The sequence below is a fragment of the Molothrus ater genome, chromosome 1 (assembly GCF_012460135.2).
Source record: "Molothrus ater isolate BHLD 08-10-18 breed brown headed cowbird chromosome 1, BPBGC_Mater_1.1, whole genome shotgun sequence".
Classification (NCBI taxonomy): domain Eukaryota; kingdom Metazoa; phylum Chordata; class Aves; order Passeriformes; family Icteridae; genus Molothrus; species Molothrus ater.
The window spans coordinates 106,540,474-106,556,553 of NC_050478.2; the positions used below are offsets into that span (position 1 = coordinate 106,540,474).

General features: G+C 39.2%; 1 protein-coding gene across 1 annotated transcript in view; it reads left to right on the forward strand.

The window, feature by feature from the left end:
- Positions 1-16,080, forward strand: part of LAMA3 (laminin subunit alpha 3) — a 106,038-nt gene that overhangs the window by 79,434 nt on the left and 10,524 nt on the right. Inside the window, 20 exon segments of the mRNA XM_054517226.1 lie at positions 778-828; positions 1,204-1,355; positions 1,883-1,993; positions 2,092-2,203; positions 2,817-2,984; positions 4,118-4,314; positions 5,062-5,178; positions 5,685-5,836; positions 7,140-7,281; positions 7,879-7,978; positions 8,349-8,465; positions 8,549-8,728; positions 10,509-10,651; positions 11,668-11,764; positions 11,767-11,840; positions 12,962-13,113; positions 13,208-13,370; positions 13,840-13,973; positions 14,463-14,610; positions 15,451-15,570. Coding sequence (XP_054373201.1) covers positions 778-828; positions 1,204-1,355; positions 1,883-1,993; positions 2,092-2,203; positions 2,817-2,984; positions 4,118-4,314; positions 5,062-5,178; positions 5,685-5,836; positions 7,140-7,281; positions 7,879-7,978; positions 8,349-8,465; positions 8,549-8,728; positions 10,509-10,651; positions 11,668-11,764; positions 11,767-11,840; positions 12,962-13,113; positions 13,208-13,370; positions 13,840-13,973; positions 14,463-14,610; positions 15,451-15,570 — 2,630 coding nt within the window.

The following is a 16,080-nucleotide window of genomic DNA, read 5'->3' on the forward strand; positions in this document are numbered from 1 at the left end:
TCCTGTATCCTAGAAGTTAGTATCCTAGGATGTTACTCCACATGCACCTGGAGACTGTTAAGCTTCTTATAAAAGGGTTTGTAAAAACCAAACAAAAGAGTGCATTGGACAGGAAATCATCTGTGCTGGCTTGTTGGAAAGTCTGAGGGCAATGTTTGTTATATGCGACCTGCATCTGTGGTCCAAGCTCCTTGCCTTGTCTTACGTACGGCGCCTCCATCCATGCACACACACTGTGGATTTCTCTCAAGCTTGATTAATACCTTAATCTTGCAAGCTGTGGCAGGCATGAAGGAAGGCCATAAATATTTCTCAGTTCCTTGTGGGTAACACATTCTTTGGGGAATCAGAACCTGTGGTTTGAACCTGGATACTGAAGTAGATAAAGGGGTTTGAACATATGTCCTGGGTGAAGTGCTTTAGCAGTATAATCTTGTCTCCAATCGTGGTGGTGTTATTCTAGGCAAATTCTAGCAATACATTTGAGAGGGTCTCCTGCTCCTATCCAATTAGCATATATTGTGGGATTACAGTAGGTTTCCTTTGAGGGATGGAAAAGGTGTTGCTTTCATCAAGGCATTAGTGGGAGTTGAATGTTCTGGCATGCTCAAGCCTTCTGAGCATTTCAGTTCATTCACAGTGGGTATGGATTTATGAAAGGGCAACATCATGTTTTAATGGCAGCATCATGCTTTAAACATGAAAAGTGAGGGGAAAAATGCAGTAGTATTTCCATAAGAAGACTTTGGTTACTAATGACTAATCTTGTGATTTCAGAATGTTTCAATAATGAACCAAAAGATGTGGATCCCAATGAAGATTGTGATGGTAAGTGCTAAAATAGAACTGCAGTTGGATCACTTTCAGCTGGCTCTGAATACGTACTGCTGACTCTTTTAAGGGTGACATAGTTTAAAAAGGACTGAGATATCCTGCAATGAATGTTTTAAAAGCAAACATTCAACCAGATACTTGGAAAAATGATTAAAGAGGTTCTCATCTAGTCAGATGTAAATGGAACCTCCTCCTTACTTCTGACTTAAGTCACTTTCCTTAATGCTGCAGGCTTTGTTGTTGCCTTTGTTCTTCTGACTACACCAGGTGACAAGCTTCAAAGCTTTTCCACCATTATTAATGTGTTTAGTTGAATGTTCTCTGTGTAAAATATCAAGGATATGTATTGATTTCCACTGCTCCCTCCAGCCTGTGACAGCTGTGTGATTACACTGCTGAAGGATTTGAGCACAATAGGTGATGAGCTTCAGCTCATCAAGTCTCGGCTGCAAAATGTCCATGCAAGTACCCACACTCTGGAGCAGATGAGAGACCTGGAAACACGCATCAAGGACTTAAAGGTAGGCACACAGAAACACAGAAAAGCGACTTTCAGTTGACGTGGATAGGCAATGAACCCAGGAACCTTTGCCATGGTTTTGTCACATGCATCAACCCTGGATTCCAAATACCAGATGTTGGCAGCACTGGGCTTCACCTGTTAGAAGGTAGCTGTGTAGGTTTCCATGTCATGCTCTGAAACAGTGTCTCTGCGTTTTCTGAGTCCTGCTCCCTTCGGAAGTTAACCTCTGAGGTGTCCCTCTAGCTATCTCTATTTCAAGCACTTCATGTCTCTGCATTACCGAAAACCCTCAACATTCCCCTTGCCATTACCAAAATTCATTCTAAAAAAATGTTCTTTGGTTGGAATAGCAGTTGCTATAGTCCCAGATAAAACCCTCAGGTTTTGGGAAGGAATTGTTCTGTTTTCATATCAGTAATTCCGCTTTTATTTACCTTGGGTAAAGATTTAATCCAGTGACATTTTTGCTTTTAGTCTGCTGTGCAGTGGGTGATTTATTGGATTAATTTTTTCCTTTCTTTTCAGGTCTTATTGAACAATTACCATTCTGTTGTTCATAATCAAGGTTCTAAGGTAGATGAGTTGGAGACAGAATTCGTTAAACTAAATCGTGATGTAAATGCTCTCCAGGAAAAGGTGACTTACCAAATCAATTTAAAAGTACATGTCTCCTGACTATGTGTTAGCATGCTGTATCCAGATACTTTAAATCTAATCGGTTTTTTCCTTGCTAGGCTGAAATGAACTACAAAGAAGCTGAGAGATTATTTGACAACTTTGGCCAAACTCATCAGAGAGGAAAGGATTTGGTTTCACAAATACAAGTAGTGGTCAACAATATACGAGGTAAAAAATATATAATAATAATTTATATTCTAACTCATGTTTTGTTTTATAGCATCTTTTCAGCTTATTTACAATATTCTTAATTACACATAAGAGATTTTCTTATAAAATAACTTTGTAAATCAGAATTTAGTCACGGCTCTAGTATTCACTCTTCCTATTAGAAATCTAATATATAATGTTAGTTTAGGACCCTACCTCCCCTATGAAGTGAAAAGGGACAGAGAAGATTCACTACAGAGACATTTCAAGCAACAAATTTGACTATCCTAGACTTGAAGAGTATTTCAAGTCTAACTTTGTTTTGGGTTGTTATAATGGGCTCTTTAAAGTTAGAAGCTTAAAATTATTGCTGTGAACTTGTTCATTTGGGACAAATTTCAAGGCCAATGCCATCTTGCTCTCTCTGGTTGTGTGTCATAGGATACTTTTCATCTTAATAAAATTAATGGAAAATGGATCAGTTTCATTAAGGAAAAAATAAGACATGCCTATTCCTGAATTCATTAACAAAGCAGATCCATCTCAGAGAAGATGTTGGCTCTGTCATTTGGGAATCTTGAATAGGCTTAAGCACATCCTGTTTTTAACTTTGACAGTGCTTTTTTTTCAGTGTTCTTGGAACAGGTAGCTGGCACAAACACAGAAGGGAACAACCTGCCCCTGGGAGATGCCTCTGAGGAGCTGGCCGAAGCGCAGCGCATGATGGCCGAGATGCGGAGCCGCAACTTCGGCCAGCTTCAGGCTGAGGCAGAGAAGGAGAGGACGGAAGCTCAGCGCTGTAAGTGCTGCTTCTCTCAGCTTCTGGCTTTCTGGAAAGAGCAGTCTTAAGTCTGAAGAATTATTGATAGGGTTGGAGTAGAGGGAGGGGCCTTTTGCAGTGTATCCCTGAGATTTGAAGCTGTTGTTAGTCAACAGGAAAGCGGTCATTCTGGAGGGGATTTTAGGGCATTTTTAGTGTGGTATGGAAGAAAATGGGTTGAGCTGGGGAAGAAACCCAGTAGATCCTTCTTTTGTAACTAGATCAATCTCAGTAAAATAAAGATGTAGCCCATCCTAACACACCTATGCAATACTTCTGTGTATTGTAAGAGATAGGTAGTGGTACACAGAGTTATTTTAGAGGAACTGCATGTTTAATTTAACAACAGATTTTCAGAAGTTGCTAGAGTAGTCCAAGGGCCAGGTCATACAAGGACGAGGAAGTTCAGGAGTTCTAGTTGCACTAGTTGCACTCCTTGTCCTGTTCTTTGCAAGTGTTTGACTGGGACATTCAGAAACTTGATTCCAGACATCAAGAAGAGTTGCAGGCTTAATCTCCAAACCAGGGGTATAGTGGAGAAATGTGGAATGTGAATGTCACCCATATGAGTGACAGTTAATTTCCATCAACCTTGAGCATTGATACCTACCTCACCTCTGGATGACTCTTCTGTATTCTATTTTGTCAGCAGTGAAATGGGCATGCTGAAGAGTGTGATTAATTTGACATCTTTTGTGTTCCTATATTCTTTGAAATTAAATGTGCTTGTATCTCTCTATTGATTACTGAGGAGGCTTTGATAACTAGTGCAGTTGTAGATGTCTACATTGTAGATGGAATTGTTGATGAAATTGTTATTTTCATATAAAAAAGAAAATTAGTATTTTCAGATCAGCATCATCCTTACTTAAGAGAACATTTATCTGTGTTCTGTGTCTGCAGCAGCAAACTAGTGAGCAGATTTGATCCAGCGAGATGCTGAATAGTATCTTTGCTATAGTAGCACTGAAATTAGCATTGCAGAAGATGCTCAGTTTGCAAAAGTACAGCTTTATAATCCGAAATGTCAAGGTATTTTTAATAAAGTTTGTTCTGGTCCCTTTCTTCTCTGAACAAAACTTTTCTTTCTGGTCCTGATCCTGATACTGCAGTACTGGCACGTATTAAGAATGAGCTACAGAAGTACCACCAAGAGAATCGTGGGCTTATTAAAGTTGTGAGGGATGCACTGAATGAATATGAATCCAAAATCACTGACCTTCGTGAAGCTCTGAACGATGCAACAGCTCAAGTCAAGCAGGCTGAAGGCTTAAACAGAGACAACACAGTTCTGTTAGAAGACATTAAGGTAATGTTGGGCATCAGGAGAAAAAAAATTAAACCTCAGAAGAGAAGAAGTGGTTTTGGTTGCTGCTTTTGACCTCACAAAGCTAAGCAGCACTAATGCTTTATAGACTTGCTTCAGGGTCCCTTTCTATCTTCTGATGGGTGTGTGGACAGGTGTAAATGTGTGTTCTGCTGCTTACGGTCTCTTTATGTGACCAGAACAGTGGGACCTAGACATAGCTCTGATGAGAGCAGGGAAGGACAGTCTCTTCCCAGCACTTCTTTCCAGCTGCCACTAGTGCTTTTGTTTCCTTTTCAAGACCAAATTCCTGATGCTGATGTACTTTTCATAGTAAGTTCTTCAAAGTATTTAGCTTTAACAGCCATGAAAGATGGGAGCAAAAATGGGTGCAGTACTGTTAAATTATTTGGGATTAGTGTTCCACATAACAGATTCTGAGGTCTCATCATGACAAGGAACAGCTGTTATTACTTAGCAGTATTTGAATTTTAGAGCTGGTAAAATAGTACGAGGAATAAATGTGCTGCAGGACACCTTCTCTTAATTGTGGTCTTGTTGAAATGTATCACTGGTTTAGCACACTCATTTAATAAAAAAAAGTGACTGTAGCCTTGGTAAATCCTACTGCCAGCTAGATTAGGTTTGGGTTTGTTTTGTTTTGTTTTTAATTTTGGTTTCAAGATACAGCTTTTCTTGCCCCTTTTCTTAACTCAATCACATGTTCTTCAACTTCTCATTTTTCCTCAGAAACGGATTGAAGAGACAAATATGCAACAGAATGGTGTCCTGGGTATTCTGAACTCAGCCCGGTCTTCCCTGACACAAGCTAAGAGTGTACTTGGATTATTGCAAGAGAGCAAAGAGGTAAAGTTTAAGAGAAGGTAAAAAACCCCAATATCTTCTTGGAGATGAGGCTTATCCGAGCCAGTCAAGAAAGAAAGGATCCCACAGCCCATCCTGGATGTATAAGGAGTCTGCCTGTCTGCACAGGTTTCTGTAAGAGAAGCTTGTTGGGGGCTGTGATGTGTCTGAGGAAGACACTGAGCTGCAGATATCAGAATCTGGGAGGACGTCTGCGAGAAGTACCATAAGCAATTGTGGTATTCTTGTCTTTCTTTCTGGTTAATTGCTTTTAGCCACTGTCAGAGGGGCAAGATACTAGGCTAGAAGGGTCTTTGCTCTGACTCAGCTTTTATGTAATGGGTCTGGAAGCATAATGTAATGACTCCAGTAACCTGCAGAATAAGTTGGGACGGAATGTTTTTCTCTTTGGTCTCCTCAGGTGCAAGGTATGTGTAACACTGAAGTATACATGGACAAAATTAAACATGTACAAATACAAATAAAATTATATCTTTTTAAAACCATAGGAATATGAAATCCTGGCTGCTCAGCTGGATGGAGCAAGGAAGGACATGAATGAAAAAGTGGCAAATCTCTCATCAGCAAGCAAAGAACCACTGGTGGTGAGGGCCGAGGAACATGCCAAATCTTTGCAAGATTTGGCAAAACAACTGGAAGAGTATGTTGCCATTCCTGTAAATGAGTAATTTTTGTACAGAACAAAAAGAGTGGTTGTAATGATCTGTAATTTCACTTGCTTTTGTAACTGTTTGCAAAACTAGAGAGAAATTAGGTTGGTCTCTTTCTGCTTCTTCATGATTTACAGAAGTTTTCTTTTTTTCCAAAACCCACATCTTCCTGTGTTTTTCCTGGTTGTTTCCCCCCTAGAAGTGTGAACTCATGTAATACTGTTTTATACTACTGTACTAACACTTCATTAACATCTTACTAGTAAGAGAAAATCCTCATGTACAGAGTGGGAAGATGTTTAGAATATTTTTGTAGAGTTATTTCAGGTACTCGTACTCAGGGATGCTTATATGGTATGAAAGAATTGAGGCAAATAATTTGAATAAATGGCTGTCTTGGAAGTCTTCAGACATGCCTGCTCAGCACTATGGAGGAAAAGACCTCCATTGGTTTTCTCATCCTTCTAGGAATCTTCTCAAAAGGCAAAAATATTATAAACTTGATAGGAATTAAGCATTTCTCTCTCCATTATTTGTACTTTGGACTGGAATTATGAGTGGGGTTTTGGAGGCCTTCTGTGATCCATCAGAACAAAATGAAAAAAAAAAGTGAGATCCTGATTTACTTTTCCCTGGTCAAATTGTTTGCATTTTGTCATAGCACCAACTACAAAGTTTCAGAAGTTAAATTCCAAAATACCTAACGGCTGGAAAATTCTTGGGTAAAAAACCCACATTTTCATTACTTTTTTTGTTAATTGAAAAAAATCACACTGAAAACTAAGAAGGCACTGTTCTCACAAATACAAGGCAGCTAGTACTAGATAGCTGTATAGCTCACAGGGAGTGGATAGAAGAGATTTTGTCTGTTGTTTCTGATCCCAGAGCTGCTGTGCTGGTTCTTGGGGAAAACACAAAAGGTGTTGTAGTTACTCCATGATCTGACATCTACAATCCTCTGAATTCCTCTTAATTGTATTTGGAGGGCTGGGATTGAGGCACCTTATTATTGACATATGCTTTGGTGAATTCTCTCCATCTTAATCATTTGAAGGCTGCTTTGGAGTCTCACAGCTGTGCTTTTCCATATGCTTGAACTTATCCTGTTTTCTGAAGAGTCTTTCCATGTTGGTCTATCTCCAAATTTGATATTTTTTGTAGAATGAAGTCACAGATCTAATTGAAAATCATTTTCTGTGTTGGTGTTACTTAGAAAATACCGAGTTCAGATCTGTTTGGAATCCATCTCACAGCCTTGGAAGAAGGCTGCATTTTTCACCCTGTTTCCCACAGGATAAAGAACAGTGCCAGGAAGGACGAGTTGGTAGGCTGTGCTGTGGAAGCTTCTACTGCCTATGACAATATTATTGGTGCCATCAAGGCAGCAGAGGAGGCAGCCAACCAAGCTGGGAAAGCAGCTGACTCAGCTTTATCGGTAAGTATCAGTAAGTGTCCACATCACTGTAAACTTGTTACAACCAGGGGTCTATTTTCTTTAACTATCTCAGAGGCCCCAAAATCAAACACCCGTGTGTCTTGGCATGCTTTATTTTTCTGTGACTTTTTGTATGAGTTGCTGTTCTGCATGTTGAATAATTAGTCTTGGCTCAGCACTAACCAGGCCAATTACTGCCTTTCTGATGGGAAAGGCATGTGAGTACTGACTGTTGCTTTCAGTGAAAAATAAAGAGCTCTTACAAGGCAAGCCTGGTAGTCACTGCAGGTGATTTCAGGTATTCTCTTTTACTCTGCATTACTAATACCCACAAGCTCTTCAGCAGAGATATAGCATCCAACAGCTGTATGCTGGTAATTTCCTCCTAATGCCTTAAAATCTGTCTGAAGATTGCTAAAGACCAAGGTTGTAGTATGCTTGAATTAACCTGGGGAGTTGTTGCTAAAGGTTACGTTCTTCAGATTACATCTCAGTAGAGTTGGGGGTTTCTTTAAATTGGATTGGGCTCTCTCTTTTACTCTTTAAATTTTAATGTAACTACCAAGTGATCTTACAGTACCGTGCTTCTTTTGTCAGACTGTGAGGAGAGAAGACCTATCAGGAAAAGCTGCAAGGTTAAAAACTGAGAGCAGTGCACTCATGGATCAAGCACAGGAGACTAAAAGGACATTGCAAGGTACTAAGAAGGAAAGTGGTACTAGAAATGTTGGCACAGTGTGAGAAACGTTCCTTGAACCATAAATTTTCACATCTTCAGCACTTGTTCAACAAAAAAATGCAAGTTCCATTACAGTGGGACTTTTTGTCATAGTTATTTCCCATGGCAAAAAGGCAAGAAAGTAGATTTCTGGCTCCTGCTATGCTATGCACCTTTGCAGTCCTCCTGTCCAGCAAATTCTTTGCTTTGTGCTTGTTTTGCAGTGGACTCAATGCTCAGTGGCAGCATGAGCTGTGTAAGAGTACAGACAAGTGCTGCAGCACCATCTGTCCAACAGAAAATTGATATTTTTCTTTGAAATTCTCATGGGGCTTTCACTCTTTTGCAGCTATTGGTCCTAACCTGGAAGACCTAAAGCAAAGACTTGATGTCGCTGATGGAAAGACAAATGCACTGAAAATTGATCTTGTCACTGCTCAAAACAATCTCAACGGGATAAACAGAGGTTTGTTACTTATGGATCACTTCTGGCCTGCCCCTTTTATCTGTTATTGTAAGAATTTGCATGTTCATTTCTGTCTGTTTCAGATGACATTGACAGCATCATCACCAGTGCAAGGAACATGGCAGAAGATGCCAACTCTGTCACCAACAGTGTGTTGGGTGAACTGGTCCCAATTGAAGCAGAAGTGGAAAGAATTAAGAGTAACTATGGAAGCACACAGAGTGCCACCTTCAATAAAGCACTGATGGAGGCAAACAATTCAGGTATTGCAGGTGCTGTGAGGGACCTACCAAATCACTGTAAGGGTGACCATGGCCAGTTTGCAGCAGGAGCTTTAATCACTCAAGAGTTAGGCACGTACCCTAAGGTAGTATTCTGAACTTCTTTTATGGCCAGTAGAAAGGGACAGGCATAGCAGAAAGTGACTCAGGCCATTCTGTGCTATGTGTTAAAAGCTAGTGCCATGACTGGTCTCTAAAGATTTGGAGGCCAGTTGCTAATGGGGGACCTCAGGGGTCAATACTGGGTCTGATCCTGTTCAACATCTTTATTAACGATCTGGATGATGAGGCAGAGTGTGCCTCAGCACGTTTGCTCCTAACACTAAACTGGAAGGAGTGGCTGATACACCAGAGGGTTGTGCTGCCATCCAGACAAACCTCAACAGGCTGTGGAAATAAACTGCCAGGAACCTCTTGAAGTCCAAGGAGAAGTCCTGGACCTGAGGAGAAATAAACCTATGTACCAGTACAGGCTGAGCAAGTGGCCAAGCTGGAAAAAAGCTTTGTAGGAAAGCACCTCAGGGTCTTGGTGGGCATGAAGTTGAAGATGAGCCTGCAATGTCCCCCTGGGGTAAAAGGTTTAAACACAGGAGATTCCCTCTGAACATGACAAAACAGTTCTTTTACTGTGAGGGGACTGAGTACTGGCACAGGTTGCCCAGAGAGGTTGTCTCTGAGTCTCATCCTCAGGAATATTCAGAAGCCTGCCTAGACACAATTCTGGGCTACTGGACCTGGCTGGCCCTGCTTGAACACGGGGGTTGGACACTGTGACCTCCAGAGCTCTTCCAGCTGCTCTGTTATTATGTGATTTTCTACTGCATTGGCTAGAGAAGGGCCCTAGACTATTAGCTTAGGCTACATGTCTGTTAACTGAAATTAAGTGAAAAGGATTGCACAGAGGCAGTGCTGAATACAAAATAAGGGACAATCACATTCCCAAGCAACTTCATTTTACATCTTTTCAGCAGCTTTATCTGTTAAAGTCAAGTAAGATAAAAACATTTTAAATCATGTAAATACAAGAGCTAGTCCTGCATGGTATTGCAACATTGTAAGTCATCCCTGCAGTTACAAAACTGGTTTAGAAGTCATATTTAGAAAAAACAAAAGGTCTACATTTCATTTTATTTGCCTTCTGCAACATTGGGTTGGAGATGAGAAATTGTTTCCTATTATGAAAAAAGTTAAAATTCTCGTCATATTTTCTTTTTTCTTAAATAAACCTGGCCAGATGCCATAAGACACTATGAAACTGTGCTAATTAGCAACCTTGACACAAGAATATAATTCATGCCCTACTCAGTCAGGCCAGCAATCTGCTTACCCCATTATTCACTCTCTGACAGTAGGAGATGCTATGAGTCTGAGTCCTATCTGCTCTCCTTTATCCTCATTCTCCTCTAGCATCCAGAGCCACTGGGTAATGATGCCAGGGACCTCATTGAGACCTCATCATGTTCTATTTAATACTTTTTTCTGGACCTTTACCTAAAACATTTTTGGAAGTGCTGATTCTGGCCGCTTCTGCCAGATTCTGGCTGATTCTGGCCACCTTTAGCCAAAAATTTCAGGAGTGCAATAACCTCTGTATAAACTGTTACTTTTAGTGAGAACTTCCTAATATTGTAGGACCAGTCAAAACTGTTTTGTCATTACCCTGTCCACTGCTTTTTCTCATAATTGTGTAGTGATGCCATATTTTTGCATCTTGTTTTCCTCCTCCTTTTTAATATCAACTATTTCCTTTCTTTCATTGCAGTAAAAAATTTGACAAACCAACTTCCAGATCTGTTCAGCAAGATCAAGAGTATCAACCAACAGCTGATGCCAATCAGCAACATCTCTGAGAACATAAATCGCATAAGAGAGCTGATTCAGCAGGCAAGAGATGCTGCAAATAAGGTCTGTCCTGAGCATTGCAATTGTGCTTGACCTCAGTGGTTTGGATACACAACACTACTTTCATTCCTCTTTCTAAATAATTTTATTTCAATGTGTGTGAAAGAACAGACATAAGTTTTATTCAACAGCACTACCCAGCAACTGAAGTAACTGTGGTGATGGGAAGCATAATAACTCATACATAAAAATTACTGGATGCAGTAGCATCCTGCTACATATTTTTCCCATTAGTTTTTTTTCCCCAGGGCATCTCTGTAATATTTATTTGTACAGCATCCTCTTGCCTTCCAAGGTACATTGTGGTGGCTTTGGCAGCAGGGACAGTGTTGGCTCTGCTGCTTAGAGACAGGGCTCTCCACCCATATGTGGTCAATTGAAAGCTGATGCTGCCAAAGAAGTTGTGCAGCCCTGTTACTCCTGTTGCTCCAAAATGTTAGAAATTGGCTACTGGCACCTTATTAGACTGCCCTTTCTCATTTAAGGAACTGCTGTAGTTGCTGAAGTGATAGTGTGGTCTCAGGTACTAAGAACCATCCCTGAGATCATCACAAATAGCCTAGAGTTACAGTGAATAAGAGGAATCAGTGATCATGGTGTAATTAGCTGGAATAGGATGTGTCTTTATGATATCAGAGGTGCATTGTAATTCCCAACAGACAGTCAAGTCCAGCTAAGTGAAGGACCAGGATGTGTTTGTAGACATCTGAATAATTCATAGACTTGCTCTTCAGAGCTGCAGGGCACATCCTTCCCTGTCCATGTATTGAAGGTAACAGAGGCACAGTAAGGGTTGATTAATTGATGTCTGGAACAAAAAAGTGCTAAGTATTGATAATACAGATACTGCATTATCCACTCTGTTTCCTAATTATTTTGTTTGGTAGGAGCAGAGTCTAAATCTGTGGTAATTAATGGATGTAACATGACTAGAATGTGTAATGGGTTACTTTGCAATTAAACACACCAGTGGTAGCAATAGTTAATTGTAACATACTCAACTTTTGTATTCTTAACAGGTTGCTATTCCCATGAGGTTCAATGGCAGCTCTGGGGTAGAGATTCGACCTCCAAGCAACCTTGAAGATCTGAAGGGCTATACTTCACTTTCCTTGTTCATCAAAGACCTCAGCAAAGTACAGACAGCCAGCAGAGGGCAAATAGGTTTGTCCTGTACCTGGGTAATAAAAATGTAGGTATATTTTGATATTCGATCTGATTTTAGGACCAGATATCGTGTTTTGAGAAAAGGATGGGAAGTGAGCTTTTCTGACTGAAATTTGTAGCTACTATTGGCCTAGTTTCTTTAAAATTGTATTTATGTAATGGTAGAAGTGTTATGTTCATTCCTTCCCTGGCAAAGTAACTAACAAGCAGCTGAGCCTTGTCCTTTGCTTTGCTCTTTTGCTCCTTTGGAAGTTACTTCTCCATCATGGATACCATCACACATTCTTATCAGACCTGTCAGTTTCTGCAGCAGTCAGCCCAAACTCAGCCCAACTCCTGCCTCAGAGCTTTGACTCTTTTCACGATATAAGTCACTCTGAGTTTCTCTTTTGGTTAAAAAAGTGATTATTCCAGTTTTAAAATTCAGCCCCTCAGCTCTTAATTTTTTTTCCTTCTAAGTATGCAGAATAATGCAGACCTGCTGGTGCATTTAGGCTTGCTCAATCACCATCAAGCATTGAAAAAATTTCCTGCATGTGGCTTCTATTCTTGTTATTTGACAGGAGCTGTATCTGTAGTAAGCCTTGTGCTTACACAGAAAACTGTTCAGGGGTATTTGTTCTACACTGGATTTCATCTTTTTATCCTCTGAATAACTAGCCAAGACATCTGTTGAAAGCATTTTAATGGTTACTTCTGAAATACAGTCTCTTGAACAAATAAAATGTGACTTATGGGGAAAATGCTCCCAGTCACCTCAGCAGGAACCATTGTCCTTCCCTGAGTGTTGTCCTGAACATCTTTTTATGTCACAGGTGTTGAGTCTAATTCTTAGTAAAGGTGTCATGTTTTCATAGCTTTAGCTGGGAGATGTTACAAGTGAGAAAAGTATTTTAGATACTGTTGTTACAAAAGTAAAAAGTCACACATGACTTTTCAGTTAATTTTTAACCATATTCATTGAATTAGTGCAACATATAGCATTATTTTTTCTTCCCAGAACTGATAAACTTAATTCTCATCATTAGGTGGGTGGATTTCTTATGACTCATGCATAGCATGATGATGTCTCTGAGGAAGTGCTTCTGTATTTTACCTTAATTATAATTAATCATTTATTAATTATTATTTACTTGCTATTTTTAGGCTTCCAAGGACTATATTGGTATGGCTGTGAAAGGTGGTTACCTTACTTGTGTCTATAACCTGGGAGGTGGTGATGGAGAAGTGAGAGTGCAGTCATTGGTGACTCAAAGCAAGGCTGAGGAAGCTGTTATGGATCAAGTTACATTTGAAAGGTATAAGACCCACAGTGTACAACAATCTTCTTGAAAACCTGCTAATAACATCTTTTATCAGTGTGATGTGATATTCTGCCTGTTTTGGTCCTAGGATTTACCAGTATGCAAAGCTGAAGTACATCAAAGCAGCAACATCAATTTCTCCAGATTATGAAAGCCCTAGGAGTGCAAGTAGTGGAGACAGTGACATGCTCCTCAATCTTGATCCCAGCAGTGTTGTCTTTTATGTTGGAGGATACCCACCAGATTTTAGGGTAAAGAGTTTATTAGTGTTTTAAAGAGATTTTGTGTTAATCATCCGATTGTTCTTACAAGTAAAGATGGGACCTAGCAGTCATTCAAAAGCATGTGCAAAAGTTTACCTATGTCAGTAGGAATAGATGAGATGCAAGGAGATGCTGCTTCCTACAGAATCTGCCTGGCTTGTACTATGCTAGAGCTCAAAGAAGGGAGCATGATGATATTTCATTGCCAAGGAAAGCATGAAACCTGTCCAGCCCTGCTAAATAGTGTTCCCAGTCCATGTGACTCTATTTTAAATTGTGCTGCAGTACACCTAGGGTCATATCAGATAATTTGGATATTTTATGCAAGCATGTACATATTTAGAATGTCATATTCTGTGTCTTAAAAACATTTGCAATAAGTCTTAGCAGTTAGATAGCAATGTAAAATTTTGTTAACTGATGTAGATGAAATGGTTTTAATGACACTATTTTGCAGCCTCCAGATAATCTCAACTATCCTCGTTATGAAGGCTGCATTGAATTAAACAGCCTAAATGAGCGTGTTATCAGCCTTTACAACTTCAAGAGGACTTTTAATCTCAACACCACTGAAGTCCAACCCTGCAGACGGTATGATATGAACACAGAAATGTTTCCAAGTTCTGTGATTTTATCATTATGAATTTTTGTCTTTCACGTGTAGAAGAATAACCACTGTAGCTAAATTGGTGATTTCTTTCTAACTCTTGGTCATTATTACATTTCTTAGAAAAAATCCTCAGTAGTGACGTGGTTCACATCTATGGCAATCTCCATCTGTTCAAATTTAAGTGTTATAAAATACAGACACAATTTGTAGACTAAGGTGTTCATTTACTTTTTAAAGTAAATATTACATTAAGTTAAAAAAATGCAGTCATTAATGATTTCCTCTCTAAAGACCATTTGTGAATCTGATAGAAGCCGATAGAAGGTTTTCTCTCACTTGGGTTAGATCAGAATTTGGCCCTATACCAAATTCTTTAACTTAAGCTTTTTTAAAATTATAATGGCAGTAAGTCCAAGTGGTAGAAGTTTTTGCTGTCATATATTCACACCTGTGACATTGAATTATTACAGATATAAAGAGGAGACTGACCAAAGCTACTTTGAGGGCACTGGTTATGCCAGTGTCACAGCAAGAGAAAGAAGTGCCGAACGAGTTCGGTATGAGCAGACAATTGAGACGACTGCAGATGAAGGCATTGTGTTCTTTGCAGCAAATGGGGTAATGTGTGGAATGCTTTTGTCTGTTCTGTAGTGCAAGAACATCTTAAAAATCTTGCTTATTAAAGAACATGTTAGATATAGTAATAACTGTAAGGAAATGTCTTAAAAGTGTTATTTTCATCTGTGTGGAAAATTAGTAAATATTGCTGTATGTTTAATGTCATGTGGTTTAGTCTTAGGTAGCTGTGCAAGAAGCTGGGAGTTGGACTTATGGGTCCCTTCCAGCTTGAGATATTCAATGATTCTGCCATGGTTGCCGAATACTCACTTCGTCAAGGTTGAGTAAAAAATGATTCCAAGAAGCTCCTCCATTTAGGCCATGCAGAGAATTCAGAACTGGGGGCACGAAGGGAGGAATGTAATTGGGATCAAACCAACGTTGGAATATTGAAATCCTTCAAAATTGGTAGTGCACTCTTCCCAACTCTAGATATATGTGGAAACAGAGTAAGAAGGAATAAAGGAAGTGACATGATGACTTATACCTGTAAAGATGTTCAAAACCACAGTGCTGCTACTTATCTAATAATCTTGTAGGCGTATTGCAATCACCGGGACATATTCTGGATAATTTTTCCATGCTGTATAAAGTCAGTAGACATTTGAAATGACACAAAGTCCTTCAGAGATTTGAAGCTGATAGCAGATCTGTTTATAACAGTTTAAAATAATTATGATTGATTAGTATAAGTTTTAGGCTTTGTGTTAGCCTTTCCCCAAAAAGCTTTCTAGAAGCAATTAGATAGCTTTGTTAAAAGTATTCATATGACAATGAAATATATATGTGAAATTATAGCAGTTTAATGGTGTTGGTGTGTGGTTTTTTTTTTTATTGCAGGATCAGTTCATCAGTGTGCTCATTAGAAATGGTCATACAGCTTTGAGATACAAACTTGACTCTGAAACTCCAGAAGAAGTAGAAGCCAAAAAAATTGTAAATGATGGAACATATCAACAAGTATGTCATTTTAAAGAATCAAGGAATCACTATTTGTAAAAATACACATTAACTAAAACTGTGCTGTTATAAAGTTTAGTTGTGGAGTTTTCCTTTTGTGTGAGGAAATCAAGTCACTGGAGACTAGTTTGGGGATGTGAAAATGAATCTTTCTCTTGTCCTGCTTTAATGTGAATAGTTAAGTTTTAACAGTGAAACCATCAAAGGAAAATTTTTTCAGAGCAATGTTTTACATAAAGATAGTTGTGTACAATGCTTTTATTTGCATTAGTTTCATACTTAGATTAGTGTTTTCACCGCCTAAGGGTTTATTTCTTCAGGGTGGGCTGATCGTTTTAGAGATTACTCTTTTGCAGTCTTTGTTGTTGCTTGTCTCCTTAGCTTCAGTCCAGCTCTTTTGTAGCACTACCAGAGTGAAATCATAAAGACATTGTTAAAAACTTTGATATCCTTGTTGATTAGTTCTCCCTTTCCCCTTAATATATTTCAAACTAAATAGTGCAAACTGCA